Source organism: Varroa destructor, unplaced genomic scaffold (genome assembly GCF_002443255.2).
Source record: "Varroa destructor unplaced genomic scaffold, Vdes_3.0 BEIS01000004.1, whole genome shotgun sequence".
Classification (NCBI taxonomy): Eukaryota; Metazoa; Arthropoda; class Arachnida; order Mesostigmata; family Varroidae; genus Varroa; species Varroa destructor.
The window spans coordinates 49,214,761-49,234,523 of record NW_019211457.1 but is presented as its reverse complement, the minus strand read 5'-3'; the positions used below and the strand labels follow the sequence as shown (position 1 = coordinate 49,234,523).

At 37.0% G+C, this 19,763-nt stretch overlaps 1 protein-coding gene and 1 long non-coding RNA gene across 8 annotated transcripts in view; both read right to left on the bottom strand.

The window, feature by feature from the left end:
- Positions 1-105: 105 nt before the first annotated feature.
- Positions 106-3,530, bottom strand: LOC147756313 (uncharacterized). The gene is made up of 2 exons (XR_015325746.1): positions 2,973-3,530; positions 106-491 (listed from the first exon to the last, which is right to left on the bottom strand). It is a non-coding gene; the product is annotated as an uncharacterized LOC147756313 (long non-coding RNA).
- Positions 3,531-5,424: 1,894 nt separating this feature from the next.
- LOC111249185 (uncharacterized) overlaps positions 5,425-19,763 on the bottom strand; it is a 15,038-nt gene continuing 699 nt past the window's right edge. For 2 of the 7 annotated variants that reach the window (XM_086985987.1, XM_086985986.1), the window contains exons 3-21: positions 17,943-18,110; positions 17,050-17,215; positions 16,539-16,815; positions 15,986-16,148; positions 14,926-15,079; positions 14,455-14,668; positions 14,197-14,348; positions 13,703-13,920; positions 12,904-13,371; positions 12,527-12,664; positions 11,956-12,134; positions 10,742-10,919; positions 10,252-10,407; positions 9,751-10,065; positions 8,055-8,359; positions 7,401-7,628; positions 6,678-6,756; positions 6,417-6,600; positions 5,425-6,023 (exon numbers count right to left, since the gene is read on the bottom strand). In XM_086985987.1, coding sequence (XP_086842113.1) covers positions 5,800-6,023; positions 6,417-6,600; positions 6,678-6,756; positions 7,401-7,628; positions 8,055-8,359; positions 9,751-10,065; positions 10,252-10,407; positions 10,742-10,919; positions 11,956-12,134; positions 12,527-12,664; positions 12,904-13,371; positions 13,703-13,920; positions 14,197-14,348; positions 14,455-14,668; positions 14,926-15,079; positions 15,986-16,148; positions 16,539-16,815; positions 17,050-17,215; positions 17,943-18,110 — 3,966 coding nt within the window. In that variant the 3' untranslated portion in view covers positions 5,425-5,799. Of the gene's footprint in view, positions 6,024-6,416; positions 6,601-6,677; positions 6,757-7,400; positions 7,629-8,054; positions 8,360-9,750; positions 10,066-10,251; positions 10,408-10,741; positions 10,920-11,955; positions 12,135-12,526; positions 12,665-12,903; positions 13,372-13,702; positions 13,921-14,196; positions 14,349-14,454; positions 14,669-14,925; positions 15,080-15,985; positions 16,149-16,538; positions 16,816-17,049; positions 17,242-17,538; positions 17,550-17,942; positions 18,111-19,763 lie in introns of those variants that run through there. The other 5 variants (XM_086985988.1, XM_086985989.1, XM_086985990.1 and 2 more) reach the window with 5 other exon arrangements.

Genomic DNA, 19,763 nt, shown 5'->3' with positions numbered 1-19,763 from the left:
TTGCGTGAGATTTTACATAATACGCAGAATATTGATTCTTCGAAGAATAACGCTTTTTACGTTTGCTACCCCGGTGTAGAATATGGTATTTTTAACAGATCAACAGTGCCACATTGCTGAAACAGGCTGATGGGAGAACTTTATTAGGAAAAATGTGATAGAGAACAATAAGAAAAAGCGTAAATGACGACAAGGGGCTTAGTGCAGAAGAATATTAGAACAACTGTAAGGGTTTTGGGCTATAAATTGAGATCTAAACCAACCAGATACAACCTCGCTTCAGCCTAGGTGGGGAAAAGTAACGGAATAATGTAAAGTAATATCTGGTGTGAATACTTAGTGATGATCATGTGCAAGAAACGAATGAATAATTTAAGGAGCCCTGGTGTTCGTATCTAAAAACGGGGCCAAATTATAGATGCATGACACTATTTATTTCCATACAGGTCGAATAACATTGATTATTTTCTTTATATGCGATCATCAGTCACCTAAAAATTAGTAAGAAAGTAATAAGTAAAATATCAAAAAATACAATCCTACAAGAACTGAAGCGTTACATACATAAGGTTCCAAAAAAATGAAGCACACTTAATAGATATAGCTATTTTTAAAATATCTATCTAACGATGTCTTGGCATATGCTCAAATCTTCTTAATATTGGGCCGCAGAACCTCGCTTAAGCTAATATACGAATCGGATAGACCAATACTCTTTATTTTACCCTCATACTTAATTTATTCCTAATTTGCTTGAAGAAAATCATCTAGAGGATTTATTCTGAACGAGACGCTAACGTGAGTACTCACCTTCATCGCAAATACCCTAGGGTTAAAAAAACTGTATTTTCCGTTTCACGGTCGACCTTTTTTGTATTTTCAATACAACTTTCGACGCCTGATTGTAAAAAAAAATAGCATTTCTCTCTATTGCTCTTCGTGAGAACTTACTCATACCCACATAGACATTATTCTCAACTGTTCAGTTGGAAAATTCAAAAATGAGCTCTATTAAATCTAATTTTCAATGCCATTGCATTATGTGAAGTAGTATATGCACCATCGTTTTTCCGTTTGAAACGCTGCTCCTTTAAATTTAAGGTTCAATCATTTACTGCTTTTAGGAACACGCTCAATGAATTCCTCTAGAGCATTACCACTTTCAGTCCCGAGTACATGTTACTGATTGCTGTGATCTCTAAAGCACTTCTTTAATTATGAAAGAAGATTCGAGCAAATAATTATACGAACAATCGCTTCTTCTTCGAATCTATGAGGAGGTAACTCATGAAGTTACACTGGACCTAATCGTTGCGTAATAAAGTCTGTTGTTATATCATAACTTATCTGTCAGGTACCTTCATTTTTAGGACTAACATTATGTGCGTAAGATTAAACTTCTGAGGACCTAACGTCTATTCGTTAACCTAGTTATTCAGTTTAAAAATCCTTGATCTAAACATGATATTACTACATGCATTTCAGAAGAGAGTCTATAACAAGACATTCTGAATATAGTAACTGACCTTTTTTTTTAATTAATCTATTCGAATATTATTCCGTCGACCTGCCATTCATATTTTCGGCATATAGCATTGATTTTTTTAGACCACAATCGTCTCCTATATCATTATAAGCAGACTAAAGTTTATGACATTTTAACTCAACGCGGTCAAACCGCTTTAATCTCAAGTGTCCAAACGTTTAAATAGGAATAAAACGACAGAAATAGAGAACACAGCTTCCCTATTCTCTATTCGTAGTCAACTGTCGTAAAAACCGTAACTTTTGCCCAAAATTAAAAAAACATTTAGCTTATGACAATGAGTTTGCTTCAGCGCTAAAATAATTGAAGATTATTTACTGTATTGCAAAACTATATTCAGCTCCAAGATAAAATCGCAACCAACTTCAAAGTCTTTTTAATAAAATTTATACTTAACCTTCAATCACGTTTCAATCATATTTAAGTTCTACAATTTTAAATTCAACTGATCCAATCCGTTATAGCAGGTACCGATATAAACGATATCACTCACTAACAGTGCTCGGACAATTCTGCGGCATCTTGAGACAAGTTATCCCCCGACTAATTAGCTCAAAATTAAGTTTTTTTGGATAGCATTGACCATTTTTTAAGAACATTTCTTTGGTTTTTATAAATCATATTTAATATGATTCGTGGCATTTCGAACCTTCCAACTCTCAGATGTGACCTGGTTTATGATGCTGTGATCTGGCCACGATTTGGTACACTTACAGCTCAAACAAAGAGTACCTGCTCATAAGTTACACTCAGCCTAGAAACCGCGTTTAATTAAAGTATTCTACTGCATATAAAACTTCGATAGCCCTCAAATATCGTCATTTACACATCGGAGTGATCTTAGCATAAAAATTGGAACACAAGCCACGTTATCAAAGTTCATGTCTCATCTTAAATTTCGACACCTTAGTCCCATTTTCCGATATAATTGCACATCATCCGATCATCGACATATGGGAGGAGGGTGTTCTATTTCTAGTGGCCGATGTAAGTTAATATCAACCGATATCGGTGATAGCTTCGTGGGTAACTTGTCTGCTCATCATCTGGAACACGTTGTGGTCTGTACTTAAACGCAGGCATAGACACACTTCAATTCATGCTGATAGTCACCCCTATGATGAAATACTTAATGGCGATACCGAGTGCAAAACTCCAAACATACCATTGATATCCACAATGGCTTAAAAGCTTTTAACCACCACGTTAAGTTGCTTAGCGAAATAACAAAAAAAAATCGGCAGTAATAGACGTCCAAGGAAGGTTGTTTTTTCTGGTTAAAAATCCGCTTTAACGCTAAAGTCCGTACACATGCGAAGCAAGAAGTTATATTTAATGATCTAAACAATTGTGTCTCGTTTTATTAGTGGCGCTGCGGCAAAAGCAGCCTCACATAATCGGTTAATGAAAGCCGGATGCCACTTACCATAAGGTACGTTTTTGACCGCTCAAGCAGATAAGAATGAGAACATAGAAGGAAGACTTTCAGAGGCGAACAACCTAGAAACATTACGTCAGTATAAAAAAACACGAGGATGGGTTGAAGAACTCGTGAGGAGAAGGATTTACTGGCCTTGATCTTGTGTGCAGCACCTCGTAGCTTTGTTGTCTGCATTGAGACCGTAAGATGTAGTTATCTGGAGCAACTTAACATCACGATTTAGCATTGATTGGATTTTAGTAGACCGTTGGCTGAGGTCAAATGACATATAATGTACTAATCTTTGTCACTTCGAACGTGCTATATACCAAGCAACCATACTTTGGTATCAAATATTCACATTCACCCACACACATAGCATGACAAATGAAATGAACTGGCTACCAAGACAGCGCGTGTCGCATCAAATAAGGTAAAGTCCTTTATTAAGAATACATGGTAGCTCCAGCACGTTCATTCACTATTCGTGTGATTTACTTTTATTATCATACGATGTCGCCCCACCACCTGCATCATTTAAACTATTGCTAAAAACAGAAACCACACAATTTGAATTGTACATTAGACTGTTAAAAGCACAACAAACTTTAAAATGTATTAAATTTTAAACTACGCGCCGCTAAAGGATGAAGTAAATACTCCTTTATACTATGATTAATAAACTGGCACTTTAGTGCAAATCTTTTGATAACATATTTCATATTGAAATAAATGTGCGATAATTCGTAAGCATTCCTGTGAATCCTTTTCTACGTTGCTATATATTACACTTCTCTAAAAACTAGTGCTCTGTTTTTTTAGTTATATACTATATATCTTACATATATAAGCGGTCAGCCACCCATTCAGATAATTAAAACTCAGTTTTTATTTTCGCGGAAGTACGGAATAGAACATCCATACAGTACTACAGTCTCCACAGTAAACGGTTATTAGGATGTGACTACCGTATTATTAAAAGGCTAAAACGTTGAGTTCTTCTTCTCTGGCCACCTTTTTTAATGAAATATATGGACCTGAGTATATTTTATACTTAAGTACTTTACTTAACCACCAAGAAAAAATAATTACAAACCTTCTTAACTGAAGGTTATAGCCGCAGGTAAATATTATACGTACATATGTATGATAAATTTTTTTCCCTATCTTAATACTTAACAACTTTGGCCCAAACTTTGCCCTGGGATTCTGTCCTGATTGCTGCAGAAGTCTCGCAGAAACCGTATTAGAAAGGAAGTACTTTGGATTTTTTGTACTAGTCTAAACGTCTGATCTTGATGTTATTTAAAAACGGTCTGACAAAGAAGAAAATCAACTTAACAATTAGAGTACAATATTACCTTCCCTTGTTGTGGATGAATGTTGTAATTACAACAATCTTACCTGAGTTGTTGAGTCTTGAGCGATTTTTGTCTACGAATCTATCTTGTATAGCTATACACTACTATACTGCTAATTTTCGCCGTAATTTGTTATGTTTAAAACAGAAAATGGCTAAATCTTTATATGCTCACTAAAATTTATATATATATATATATATATATATATATATATATATATATATATATAAGGTAGGTATTCACTCAACTCTCCAGAATGGTAAGATGCAAACGTGTAAGCACACGATATTTGTCGACAAAATTTGGAGGCACGTTTACCTGTTCAGCAGATCTCTTTCAAGCGCTAGTATTTTGCAGCAACACTTTGTGTAACAGTGCGTGAAAGCATTCCTTGCCTAACATATGGAGATCTAAAAAGTAATAGACTTTTAAACGTCTCATTACAGAAAAAAACAAAACCACAAAAATTATGGCATTTCATAAAAATAAACTATACAAATAAATGTATTTTTTGAGTTGGGGAGAGTGTTTGTTGAGAATGTCCTCACACCTTTCAGTCAATCCTTCAGGAAATAAATGCGAAAGACCAATTCAATAATCAGCTTTCCCATTGCGTTCGACCTTAAAATGATTTATCTTCAAATCAAGTATTGAAGCTTAAGTAAATCGTGTGGTAATATTTTTAACTTAAAGAGTAAACGGGTAGCCGACGCCACGAAAATAAGTGGTTTTGAATATATTATGGATGAAAACTAAATACTGCTGTATATAAGAATCCACCAGCGTAAATTGTTCGAGCAAGTTATATGGTTAGATATAGATCTATTTAATGAAGATGGCTATCTTCATTGGCGAATCAACTTGACGAATACTTAATCTTAAAATCTGAAAAGCGAGTTAAAGAAAATTGACTCCTTAGCGGTGAAATATAAAAGTGAAATTTCGACCCACATATAATAATAATCATAATAGAAAGATTAATAGTAGCAGCTATAGCAGTGTTTCTTACGAATTATATAAGGTTGGTGATATAATATTGGCCATTCTATATGTTTTTTACATGAAAAGTGAGCTGAAAAAGCAAAAAATTACAACTATTTTGTAGAGGCACATTTCACCGTTTATTAGTTCACTATCGGTAAAAGCATTTACGTTGGATGGTGTTGTGATCGGTCCCATAGATAAAACACGCTTCACTCTTTGTATAGGTGGTATTCGATCCCACAAACCTGCAGAACTTTGGCCACTCTATTTACTATGGTATAATATACTATGAACTAGTATAGTATCCCAAGTCATCTTATTATTCGAATGGGAAATATATCTTGCATATGGATGCTATTATTATGTTCGAATGGGAGCTGATTATTGCGTGTTTACGCAATGTTCTTACCACTTCTTCAAAACGAATTTCTGGATAAGGGATTAGGCAGCGTATAATTGTCATTTGAAAAAGGCTGTCATTATACTCTTTAGACCCCGCCTGATGGACTATTGACACTGGAGTGTCCCTTTGCTACAAGTCCTTTAATACCATCCAGAGTAATGATTTCACCCGACTGGAAAAATTCAGTAGCCCCCAGAACACCAGCAACGGCGGGTAAGCCGTACTCCCGAGCAACTACCGCCCCGTGGGACAGCGTGCCTCCGATCTCAGTTACTACTCCAGCCAACAACGGAAAATATGGTGTCCACCCTAGAAAAAGTAGGCAAATTGAGAAAAAAACCGATTAATTTAAATTAGGCTTTGCAGAATGTTTTCTGGTTTCTTTACCATTAAACGTCAACATTGCAACAATAAGTTAATGAAATATCATCGTATGATCGGTGCATCTCATGCGACAATAAATGCGACACGTTAAGAACAATGAGAAGTAAGGCGGTTGCCGCCCACTGGTAAGTTTTTATAACAAACACCCCAGTCTCCTTTACTGTTGAGTAATAAACTCTATATAAATAAGCAGAGCATAATAACTGTGCTTAAGGCGAGATAATTTCTATTATTCACTGCGTATCGAGAAAAGTTACAAAAAACGGACAGACTATGAAAAAGATCATTTTCAAAGTTCCATTGGTTAGAACATTCTACCTGTGTCAGTAGCTCTTGTGACGAGAATATCGCCTTTGCATATAAGATGCGCTTCAGTCTGAAAATGAGTCACGATTCGGGCTACACCAACTACGACTCCTTCGCTAACAGGCATCCCCGGCAGACTAGTCGCCCCTTTTGGTATCGATACTACATCCAATCCTATCTGCAAAAGAAAGTAAGTCTGATAAATGATAAATTCTGTCTGCTATAAAGTAAAGCAAGTATGCGACTAAGAAAACCAAAGCTAAAGTAACTCACTGGTTTCGGTATACCGCTACTGATCACCTTCACTTTCAGTTTATCGAGCTGTTCGTGGAGCCTTCTACGCCGTATCGTTCTAAATAGGAGAATAAGGGTAATTAATTAATTTGGGTTTTACAAAAAAGCAACTAAGATTATCTTTGTTCGCTAAACCAGTTACACTAATTAATACTCCCCTACATAGGCATGTTTTTTTGTTTGAGATCCTCTGTTAATCCACACTAGTCATAGAAAGGCTCGTTGGATGACAAGACACTGTGGATGCTACAACCTCACGGGTTGAAACTGCCGCAATTATAGAAATTATTATTTATTTGCAATTATAATTTGCGTTGCAAACAATCAGATAATTACGATTGAACTGAACGGATTTTTATTTGAAACAATTGAATGTTAAAAATTTATTAAGGTTATCTAGGCTCGTTAAATTTAGTGTTATAAAAAGTGATTAAACTCAACCTAAAATTTTACGTCAAACTACTTCTAATTTTTTATCCCACGATGAAGACTCTTTACAGTAGTTTGTGTAATCGTATGGTATATATATATATATATATATATATATATATATATATATATATAATAATAATGGCACATAGTATGAAACGACTGTATGCTACTACTATGGACGTAAAAAAGTGTGTCGTTTTCGCGTTTATCTATTGAGGTCTAAACAAATAGAGCAGCTAGGGAATAAAATCGTTCAGAAAAAGGACAAACCGTGACAAAAGACTCGGATTGCGCGTTGTGATTAAGCGATAAGCTTCGTCTACGGTAAGAAAGAAGACAAGCTGGGCATCGGGAATTCTGCCTTCAGCTTGGAGTTGTTGCCCCAATCGTCGTAACGCCAATCTGATTTGATGTATGCACTTGACAAGGCACGATTTCCCAACCTCACGAGCATATATAGCATACTGGGCTCGGGGTATTAGATAGTGGAGCATTTTTCTGGAAGAGGCAGTACGCAGCTGTATTTTTAGAGGTTTTTAGTCAAATCCTAGAGGTTTTATAATATCAGAAATAATGTAGGCGAATGAAATGCGCTATCTTTGGCTAGGTTGTATTTCCCTAAAGTGACACCAAATCCTTCAGATTTTCTATCTCATTTTATAAAGTAAGCTTTTTCAGCATTTTGACGAATTTAAAACTAGTACCGTTGGTAGTCTAAATTAGTCCATGCGAAATTCAACCGGGCTTTCAGAAAAGTGCGAGATTCATTAAGCAACTATATGTATATTTCATTATTTTCTGTTGAACCCTATCGATGTATAAACACGAGCTTAGAAAACATAATGCAATCGACAGCAAGTTATTAAAAAAACCCACGATGGGTTTTTCGTATTGTGTCACCTATTGAACCCCCTGGACGCAAACCTTTGTACGAACGTCGGCTGTCGTTCGAGGTCATCCACTGTAAAAGATTCTCTTTCCGTATTTTTGATTGCACCGGCACGAACATTAGCTTGAAGTGTGTATATTAAAGGTGTTGGATCGATATCCCAAGTCTTAGATAAAACGTCCAGTTCCTTGTAACATCGATGGCCATGTCTAGCTTGAAACGTTCTAAATTTTTTAGCCACTTCACAGTCATCTGTAGTTAGAAACTTGACAGCATCGTCTGGTGTCATGTCCATAAATCCTGCTGCCCTTGGTTCATTGCGGATATCTGATGCGAGTTTCTAGATGACACAAGAATGCATAATAGTATCAACGATCTCGGGAGTCGACTGCAATCATTATCCTTCTACTCCTGTATATCTGAGGTATAGTTTCGAAATCCAGAATATCAAAAATTGTTAACAGGAGCGTCAGTATACGAACAAATTAAGCATATATGTACTATAACTTCTTCTACTTGTAGCATATCAGTGTGGGTCGCCAGTCGTTTGCTTAGTCGAGCCGATGCTTAGCGGCAGTACGGATCGCAAAACTCAAAGCATTATTTAGTATCTAAGTAATGTTAACGTAAACCGAAACAAAAGCTTTTAAATTGGGCGCCTAAATAAACTTTACCATTGAACTGATGAGCTCTTCTCTTATTGAGCAAAGACACTTCCATAAACAAGGACATATTTTTTCTATCTGCCTAATAAATGTATTGTTACTCAAGAGAAATATCTTTTCGTATCTCTCGAACTCCTTGTTAAGTAACATAATTATCTGAGTTCAAGTAATCCCACTGTAAATATTTTAAAATATTTTGTAACGTCGGTAATACATTTTTGAAAATATTGCACTTGAACAAATATGACAAAGAACTTGGTTGAATAATAAATGCTTCACATTTTCATTTAATCGAAGACACGCTGTTTTACTAACTTTTGAATTTAACAGTAGTTTTGTGTATGTTTAACGGTTCTGTCATGCACAGTGTCGGCAGAGACGCTACAACAACCAGCTTCTTTTTGTTTCTTTCGGTTAGTCCATATGACAGGTAACATCCTTAAATTTGTATACCTTACTGAGTATAAACGGGCCTTTATTGCTCAATGGCTCATATTTTTGGCCGATGTCTAATTGTTTGGCGGCTCCCTTTCTACAAATCCTACTACTTCGCCGCATTCTAATTGAAAACGTAGCAGTCAACAACAGGTTGCACCCTCCAAGGGTAAACAGCGGTTTCCAAACTTTGAAAACCAACGTTCAAAAAGCATTTTCTACATACACAGTCTCTTGCTCACGGCACATTATATTTTCTCAACTCCTTTGGACAGGGCCTAAGCTTGTCGGAAGGACAGCAGGGACGTTTTTGTTTCATTTGGCACCTTTATCTTTTGAGCCCTATTAGGAGAAAATCTTAGGTTTCTTTTAGTACGAATAAATGTGTTCTGATCGATAAGGCCAGAGGTTTTCGAATCGTATACTTCACTGAAGGACGTATTTGGAGGTGCGCTTTAGAGGTTACCGTTCATATATTAAGCACATATATTCTAACTCACTAATTTTTATAATCACAACTACACGTACTTATTTAGTATTATTATGTAGGTAGTATCATGTTTGTAGCTTATTTAGTATTCAGTATATATGTATACAGTAGTTCAAAGGTAATTATTCATATGATACTAACCATAAGTTCTTTCGGAATTTCGGCGCTTTCGACTTCATAGTTTGAGCGCAGTAGTTTCGATAAAAGTACCATTGATTCAGCACTTGCTTCCTTTTCGCCCTGGCTCTTTTTAATGATGTTTAGGATTAGCGTATTCAACATAGTCGATGGAAGAACGCATAAATTAAGTAATTCCATGCTATCCTTGACATGGAAAAGTTGTCGCACTGTACTGAGCAGGATCGAAAGAGAATCATTATGCTGCGAGACTTCAATCTTTGCATGCTCTGAATAATTCTCCGCTCTACGTACTACAGCTTTGATGTTACACAGCGTCTGTAATGTGGCGAAATGGTGTCAGCTTAAACAGAAGTAACTGGAAATCCTAAAATCTCAATCAGTGTCAGGGTAAAAATAGAAAAAGAAATTAAATAAATTTCCCAGTTCTAGTTTCAGCTCCGGTTGTAAAAGTAATCCCGTGCATTCACAGTATAACACTAACGAGAAGCTATCTACGTTTACCTTCAGTAAAAAGGTGCCCATTTTTAACATGTCATTTTTGGAAAAGTTCTTTTCATAGAATATTCCCTTTTTCATTTCTTCATCTTTGTTGAGGTCAAATCCGTACAATGTGTATTGCAAGGTTTCTTGGCCGGATTCGGTTCGCCCTAACGGGTTCTGTAAATTTTGAGAAATGATATTTATCGTTAATTGGACTACTCATAAATAATAAGATTACTTTTTCTATAAATGAGCGGTATTTGGACGTATTAAGGAGCAATTCAGTAAAATAGAATAATGTTCTGAAGTTAAAGTCCGTTTGCGTCGACTGACGATGAGGTGATAATGCTAGACAAGTACAAAAAGGTCAACGAACATTGTGTACCCAAACCTGTCTCTAATGAAAGGTGTGACTACGGTTGTATTGAACGTTGTTTTTCATATTAAAACAAAACAAGCGTAATATGACATCGAATAACTTGACAAGAATGCCACCTTCAAAATAACTTACATGAGAGAAATTTATGAAATTTCTTTTTCCAATATTGCTGCATATGCATTGTGCGTACGGTGTTGGTTCTAGTAGACCAGGAAATAGATCGTTCGCCCATATTTTTCCGAAGACGTCAAGATAAATATGGTTCAAAATTACAATGCACATTGGCGACATCACCCCCGGTGATATCTCGCTGAAATTTGTATTACACACAAGAAGACGAAACAACAATTTCATATTACGCTTTTAGCTTTGATATTCTGTATGCTAAATACTACTCTGACGAGTACTCTATAAGCAATTTTAATTACAGAAACATGCTTCAAAATTTTACTTACAGGATGTAAGTCCTAATAAAAAATGTCAGATTTTTTACGGTCAAGTTACGACCAAAAAGTTTACTTGGGTGCTAATTTTGGTGAAAAAAAAGGGTTAACTTATACTAGTTCAATCTACGCATGTACGAGTCGGGTTGTATTCGACAGAAGCTATATGGGTTACTTTATTTGTTCTATCTGAGCTAAAATTTTATTACTACTAAAGCTTTAGAATTTACGAAATGCACATAGGTTTAAAAAAATAGTTAGGCTTGCGCAACTGGATTTTCTCTTTTGTTAGGTGTCAAAAAGGGGGGGGTCTATAAGACAAGTATTTTGGTAGTTTGGTATTTGGACATTTTCTACTGTAGTCTCATCTGACCTCAAGCTACATTTTCAAAGGCAAACTGGCGGAAAGTAACGTTTTGTGACACAACTGAATTACATGATTATCTTGGCGGCTAAAATGGGCCAGAGTGAGGTGGGACTAAACAGGCCAGTGCATATGTAGAGTATGAAATCGGATGCTAATTTTACAGAACAATAAAAGAACTAGACAGCCTTAGAGTTCAACTCGGCTTGATCGAAATGCGTATATACGCAGGGTTAGACCAACGTATCGTGGCTCCGTCGTGCCTGTGCATGGGCCTATATTTCTCGGTGCGCGGCAGGACTTCATCACAGTGGCTTCAGTAGCCTACCAGTTGCTCAAATAGCCTCTTTACTTCTATTATATAGATATATATATATATATATATATTGCAGCAACGACAACGTTCGACCACTGGAGACTGGTTGAACGTTCGGCTTATGATCTGCCCATAGCAGGCTAGAGCCGGAGATTAGTTTATTTCTTTTATATATACATATATTTTTATATACGATTTATACGTTAATACATATTATACTTACTCGAGATTTCCTCGGGCGAAAATTTCCTGATTTGTACAAACGAAACTATTTAAGTCGTGTTGTATTTCAAAGTCGCTTTCACGAAAGACTGAGGTCACTGGCCTCGACTGTAGAAGAACTACGTCTCCATTTACGATAGCCCATTCGATATCTCGCGGGGTGTCAGTCAACTCTGTTAACTGCCACGATCATGTAATACGGATCGTACAAATATATTATTTTAACATTCTTAGCACGATAATTAGGATGTCTCAAGTTAGCTTATTTTCCTTAGTAAAAATTTGCTCCGAGACTTGTGTAAAACAGGTATGCAGTATGTTCACATTTAGATTTGACTACACGGTGATTTGACTGGACATTGACTCATGCAAAATCCCTTCCCATCATCATCATCTGCTTCTCATAGGGAATAAAAAACTATATTGTTAGTTGAATTAACTTGACGTTGGATAATGGTAATTTATCAATACACGATTTGAGGTTGTTAGATACAGTTAACACCACGTCCTGGTGGACATACTCGATACGACTAAGCTTCTATAATTTCTCCTTCGTGCCGAAAGTAGCTAACCTTTACTCCAATAGCGGCAAGACGAATCGTTTGTTCATCTGTCAGACAGTACGTCTGCATTTTATCTGAGGATACAGTCATTTCTGCAACTCCTTTGCCGTTGTTGGATTCAACGATCATCCTGTCCTTCTTTCCACACTGCAAATGGTCCAACATACTTTGTTCCGAAATGATGATTCAGTGAATATTATAACCGTATCTAGTTATTTTTTTCCATGTATGCATTAGTGGGGCGTGACCTTGGTCACGATAGCTGGCTCTTCAACTGTCACGCCGGAGGCCTATGGTTTAAGTCGCAAGACAATCTAAAGCTCATAACTTCACTGTGTGAGATTTAATAAAAAAGTTAATCCGATAACTGGAAGCTCACAGCTTACCACTTTGTCGAGCAATTCGACTGAAGGGTATTGCCCATTCGTTGCGCCGACAAGTGGTGCATACTTTAGAGTGTACGTGTCAGGTTCTATTGCAGCAGATACAACAGATTCACCGAGTCCGAAATTACCAGTAATTACAATTCGGTCGGGGTGGCACGAAACGGGATCACAAGTGAGCATAACGCCTGCACTTTCGGCTCTTGCCATTTCCTGCACTACGACAGCCATTGGCGTATTCAAACTCTGGCCATATTGTTGCTTGTAGATAATCGCACTCAGGGAGAACTGTGACGCCCAACATTTCACGATGGCATCAAGCAGATTCTTCCTCCCAGATATCCCGAGAAAAGTAGACATTTGTCCAGCTGCAGACATTTCTTCCGAATCTTCTTCAACAGCTGAAGATCGCACTGCAAAGCGTCTATTTTCCCATTCATCTTCGAACGACTGCTTTAATTTTTCCAACAGCTGGAAGGTATATTTTAAGCTTAAAGTAGAAGACATCAACCCTGCAGGCTTTGGTAGGGTACAGAAACTTGCGTACGTTACGATGTCGCTTATTGATATTATGTGCTCAAAAACTGAACACAGTCGTTCAGCTTCGAGAAACTACACCTATTTTATACTACTATACTGAGTTGGAATTTAAACCTAAACAGAGCAGTACTAATTGTTATAACGTTTAGCCAACTGTGGAAGCTGCTATATAATGGAAACGCTGTGTCAGAGAAAAACACTTTATGGAAAGTATACGCAGTTTTTACTAGGTATAAATATATATATATATATATATGCGAACCAATTGTTCGAGAGAAACGGGCATCCCAACTTTAGTGATTTTCGCTACGCATCTCTTTGAAGCTGAGGTAAGGCACGACAGATCTGTCGAGTATGTCCAGTCATCTAAAGCCTTCTGAAGCTCTGTTATAGCGCCTGTTACTTCCGGCAGAACAACGAAAGTCTTATACGCCTCCGTGGTAAGAACGATGGCCCAAGGCACCGAAAATGCGATGGCCTATAATTTGCAAATATGTTTACCAGTCATTTAAAATTTACAGCATCTTAAATATAATGATAAGTAGATTACCATGATAATTACGGAAAAAACACAACTCACCTAAATATATAAACCGACTTAAAAAACTGTTGTACATGCGTTTCTTGAAAGGAAATATTTGAGTATATTTCTATTTATAGCTTAAACAGTGACTGCATTCGTTGCGATTAGTCTGCATGACAAAAGTTAATGGTTAACACTCGGAGAGCTTAGAACCGTAACAAAGCTGCGTAACTTCTCGTTGTTTTCATGAAGGTACTGTGAGATAGACGCCAGCACAGCCAGAGATGAACCTTTGCCTCCTGTAAGATCTGGCCTACGACAAGCCTCTTCCATTATGTTCAGAATTTGCGTTCCTTCACACATGGAATCTTCTAGCAACGCGTTTCTATAATACAAAGCGCAATTTCAATGTTAATTTTCTTAATTATACAACTCTTCGAACTGACATAACGTAAAATTTCCATCTTAACATACATAGATTTATGACTCACGTAATTAGCTTTTCCGGAGGTAGTACATATGCTCCGGAAATTTTGAAGGTAACTCCGTACACACTGTGTTCTTCCGCCGTACCTCGTGTCAGTTTCCCCTCGAAATCGCTTACTGACCAAGCGTCGAGCGCGGTGGCATTTAAAGTGCTAATATCGGCTGACTGCCCTTTAGGCGATACGTAAATGGTGTGGGGATAATTCCTGGAGCGATAAACTAAATTTAAATTGCAGAAAAAATTGAAACATTAGTTTGTAGTGCCTAATGAATCGTATTTAACTGCAGTCAACCGTTTCGTGTAATGTAGGCTCTAGAAAAAGTTTTTACATAGAAGGATGCTTGTGAACCGCATCATTGCTTATTAGAATTTCAAACGCTTATTTTATAATGTACATATGACGTAGCTAAGGCCTATAGAATGATGTACGCCACATTTTAAGGCGGTGAGTGAACCGCAATGGGGCCATGAATACCGGTGTTGAATGTGAATGAGACCAGCGATAGATTTTGAGCCGAGCTTCTCTGAAAGCGTCCTTTGAAAATAGGTCCACCGAAGAAAGTCGGATGAAAGCAATATCCATAGCATTTCCCGCCTGTTGATTCCATGAGATGAAATACGGTGCCGTTCTAAACAAGATAAGTATTAAAACCAATTTATCTTCATGGTTACTTTACTGCGAGTATTTTTCAACAGTCTTCATAGTTTCCAAAGTAATGAAGTAGTCGACCAAATATTTCCACTCCTTGCATGACATATCCGAATTTCACTAGAAAATATTTAATAAACGCTCGACCATATCTACGTAGATCCCGCAATATAAAAAGACTTCACTACTAAAGTTTACAGATTTGACTTACTGAACATTTCGAAAACATTGACATATGGGCGGTCCATTCTTCGTGACTCTTTCTCAAATATTAATGCTTGTAATAACTAAAAATAATAGTGCTAATAGACTTCAGAGTATTTCCATACGATAAGTGTAAGCAACTAAATATAAGAAAAGGGTATAAGGATTAATACAAGGTTCGTCTCTACTAATATAAATAAAATTGGCAAAAATACTTTACTACTGGTAGAGAACCGACACATTTTATCAAAAAATTCAAGTTTGGAAATGTGTTCTTGAGATTGACCTTCTCCCCAGTGAAGTCGGTACTTTTTTACTTCAATTCTGTAAGAACAAGTTTTTTTTTTTTTAATTTTTAAGAGCCCCTTAGTTACACACTCTTTGTATATTTATTAAAACGTTTTACCAGAAAATCCGTCTAAAGGTGTACAGGTCATCAACGCTAGATAATCATTGTCTGTTTCCAATTGTTACATACCGTTTCGATTCGGAAAATCGAGTTATTGAGTAATACAAGTAATTATGTCAATGGCTAACATAACTGGGCGCTCTATATTTGACTTGCTCACATCCAATGGAGTTAATAAGGAAAACGATAAACAATACAACATTTATTCATTAGAAGTATCAGATGTGTTATTAAAAACAGCTTTAAACATAACTGGAAAACTATCTTGCCTACCGCTCCGTATCCGCAATAGTGGCGGATGCCTTGAAGCAGATTTGATTTTCCCAGCAGCTTCAGCCGAGACCCAAACAAGAGTAGCTCGTTGCGTTCGCCATCAAGGGTGAGTTCACAGAACCAAGATCCGCTTTGTATGTAGGCTTGAATATTGTGGCAGCATCTTCAAAATAGGTAAGTTATTACTGATAAACAATTATTAATGACGTGCACACTAGTATTTTGACACTGTTACAACTTATCAAAATACTACAGCTATCGATTTTCTATAGACTGTTAAATTAAACGAAAGAAGGAAGCGGTAAAATCAAATCTATGACTGATACGAAATCATTCTTTCAATCCGTTTGCATATTCTCTATTTTCAAATCTTGTTCATTTGAAATAACTAATAAATTGTTTAAATAAGTTGATCCTCAACAACTGGTTAAATCGCTAAACTGGCTTCACTCCATAAAATACATTTGAAAACCATTTTTGTAAATGTTTGGTTGAATTCATTCTATCCAACCAAAGCTAATTACTTGTCCCTATTATTAACCAGATAACTTACTCTGCTATGCAGAACTTCGCTTTTTCGTGATTACTGTGTTCTTCTAGCTCCACTTCGTACCTTCGGGCAAGCATGGAGGGGGAACATTGCTTGGGCAGTTCGAACGGGTGACTCATGGACGAAATGCGGGCACCCAATTTCACGTGCACTCTATCTTTCGAGTTCGCTTGTGCAAGATTTGTATCGATCATTACAGCATTAATAGCCACCCTCCAGAAACGCAATGGTCCATGACACTCGAGACGAACTCCCCCAGCACTATACACACGCGTGATTGCTGAAATATATGTACATACTTTACAAATGTTCATGGGAGATGGTGCTACATTTTTCAAAATATTATAAACCTTAACTTCCCTAAATAGCTCGCTGTTTATGTGCGAATATTTCTAACGATGCTCAGAGAAAAGCAAATATAGCATGAACCGTCGCTAAAAACAGCTTTCATCGAACTTGGTATCATTCAATGGCATATATTGAGCCGAATATTATAGCGTTATGCAGAACGTACCATTGCTGTGATCCTTGTAACATCGCTCGTGTAGGACTAGATTACGCCCTCCGAACTTCACTCGCGCCCAAACTATTGCAAAACCGTCTGGAACACGCTCGAAAAACACCTGCACGAAGTCACCTCTCGATCTATCAACGCCGAACACGTGCTGCCAATCTCGACGCTTCAATATGTACACAATAATGTAAACTTCATTGAAAGTAAACAACAAAATAAAAAGCACTATTATACGTAATTGGGTTCTATTTACATGCACATCTGAAGTATAGATACACTCTACTGCATATCGATGTGCATATCGTTAATTCAGTTTCACTTTAATTAACATGAAATGCGTAATACATAAAGAGCCTTAAAGAACTCTATGCCTATATGAATATACTTATCTCTAGATACGTGGGAACACATTTCCTAATGCGCGGTCCCGAGCTGAAAAGGCATCAGAGCCTTATCCTTTCGAAACAGCTATGACTATAATATACTTACTTATTATTAGTCTGAAAGGAAGTGCAATAGCGGCAGGTAATGCAGTGAACCTATTTAGGAGTTTAAAATGAGGATTTCTCGCGCCAACAAGTTATTGATATTTGCATAAGTAGCAGCTTACCGCTGTATGTAGAACATGACACACTAAGATGATCTGCGTTCTTAGAAATGTATATTAACCCAATTTTTATCAGACATTAAAACAGTTATGAGCCGATAAAAAATGTGCTATTTCTGGCTTTGCTCAACGTTTCTTTATGTATTAGATATTTCATTCATTTTTGAAAGCGCGCCACAGCGTCCTACACCGGCGCTACTTGTCGTCTCATGAGATTCGTATCATATGTTCATTTACGATATGGCGGTATTAGCTCTTTGTCAACATAAACTCGCTCATGACTTACCTCGGATAAATCTCCGGCAGGTCCCTCCGTGCTCCATTCATATTCTGGGTATATGGCGTTGATTTTCTCTGGATCACTATGACCACTAGAAGGGTAATACGGAAAATGCACTGGAAGGAGCTGCAATTGCTCATGGGCAAATCGCTTTAGTTTCGCGTGTCGGATTATCTGGAAAACAAAAAGAGGCCATAATTTCATCTGATGCTTATCACTGTTTGCCCACGTGGCAATAATAGTTGCAATTGTAAACTTTAAACTGCTTTATGTTTATATTAAATAATCATTTATGAAACAATTTTATTGACGTTATCTCTCCTCGTCTATCCTTCTGATTTTGTCTTCGTAGAAGACATTCCACAAAAAAATGTAGCGCAGCAGGGATAGCTTTTACATTGCATGCTGCTTACAAAAATGGTCCTGTAAATAATGTCAATTTTTCAAATAATAATATAATAGGCACCGATGCAAGTTTTCTTGCGTCAGTGCATACTATTTCTAGGGCCTACATACGGCCACCATTCTATATCAAAGCTAGGGCAGGTTTGTAGCAGCAAATGCGAGCACCAGAGCCGAAACCTCATTCTGCACAGAAGAAACGGCGTTATCCTATTGGTTTTGAGGAATTTGGTCCTATCCTAGATGGTCGCCTAATCCCCGATAAATCCAAAGTAAAAAGTATTTATTAATGTTCTCTGTATTTCGTTGGCTGTATCTTCTTACTATAATACAGTATAGTACAGTATATTAAATTGTGGCGCTTGCGTTATAAGGAGGCTTAAATAATTAGAACCTGATGATGTCGCTGCACAACAGGTAGTTTCGAAATTCTTGGCCCAAGAAAATCGAATTTTCTGACGCAAATATAGAGCAAGCGTTTGGTTGCTGCCATTGACCTCTACTCAACGCTTCTTGCGTATGCGTTTCATGCCCAAAAGCACCATCACAATGGAGGTATCGAAACAGGACAAAGCAACACGGAACCGCAAGAAGCGATTTTTAGGACAGCGACACTCGTCAGTTCGAAATTACAATCGGTAATGGCCAAATCAAAACAATCTTAGTTAATCATAATCTTTTGCAGCCAGCGACTACAACATGAATAGAAGAAATTGAAAATTTTGCCACTAAAAAGAAATGTTTAAAACGAGTGACCTGAAACAAAACTTGCCTAGAGTAACTTCAACGCTAGAAGATGGCCCATTTAGCGGACATTTTAGACTTGTTGCCAAGGTCAAACTGTAAGCCTATCAAATTATAGACAGTCAAGAGTTACGTCAAACCGGTTATTCGACCAGTATTTGCCGACCAGTATGACAAGTTTACGCCGCGCTATTTTACGAAAATAGGGAATGAGTTTTAAAACATGCCTAATATTGTGCAGATGAACAGAGCTTAATTTTGCATTTTTTTTATTTGATGAGACATAACAAACAACATTACGAAGATGAGTATTATCTTTAGTTTTTGAGACCGTCGGTTCAGTAAATGTTACGTATATATAAAGCGCATGATAGCACTATGGCAATCACGCACGCAGATGCTAAACATTTCAGTTTAGCTCAAGGCAAAAATTGCTCGAGCAGAAGAGATCCTTATCACAATACTCTTTTAATACCATGAGAAAACCTCCCCTTCAGAAAGTGAAGTGAAGACGCCAAGAACCAAATGCAGCGTTTAAAACGCAAACATCGTAAGTATAGCACTCGAGTGAGGTATTATCGAAGCACCTGGCGAGCTCGTGAATATAACACATTTACGAAAGGAAACCTCCACGGAAAACAGTAAATTAATAACTATGATCAATGCATCTGTTTTTAGATT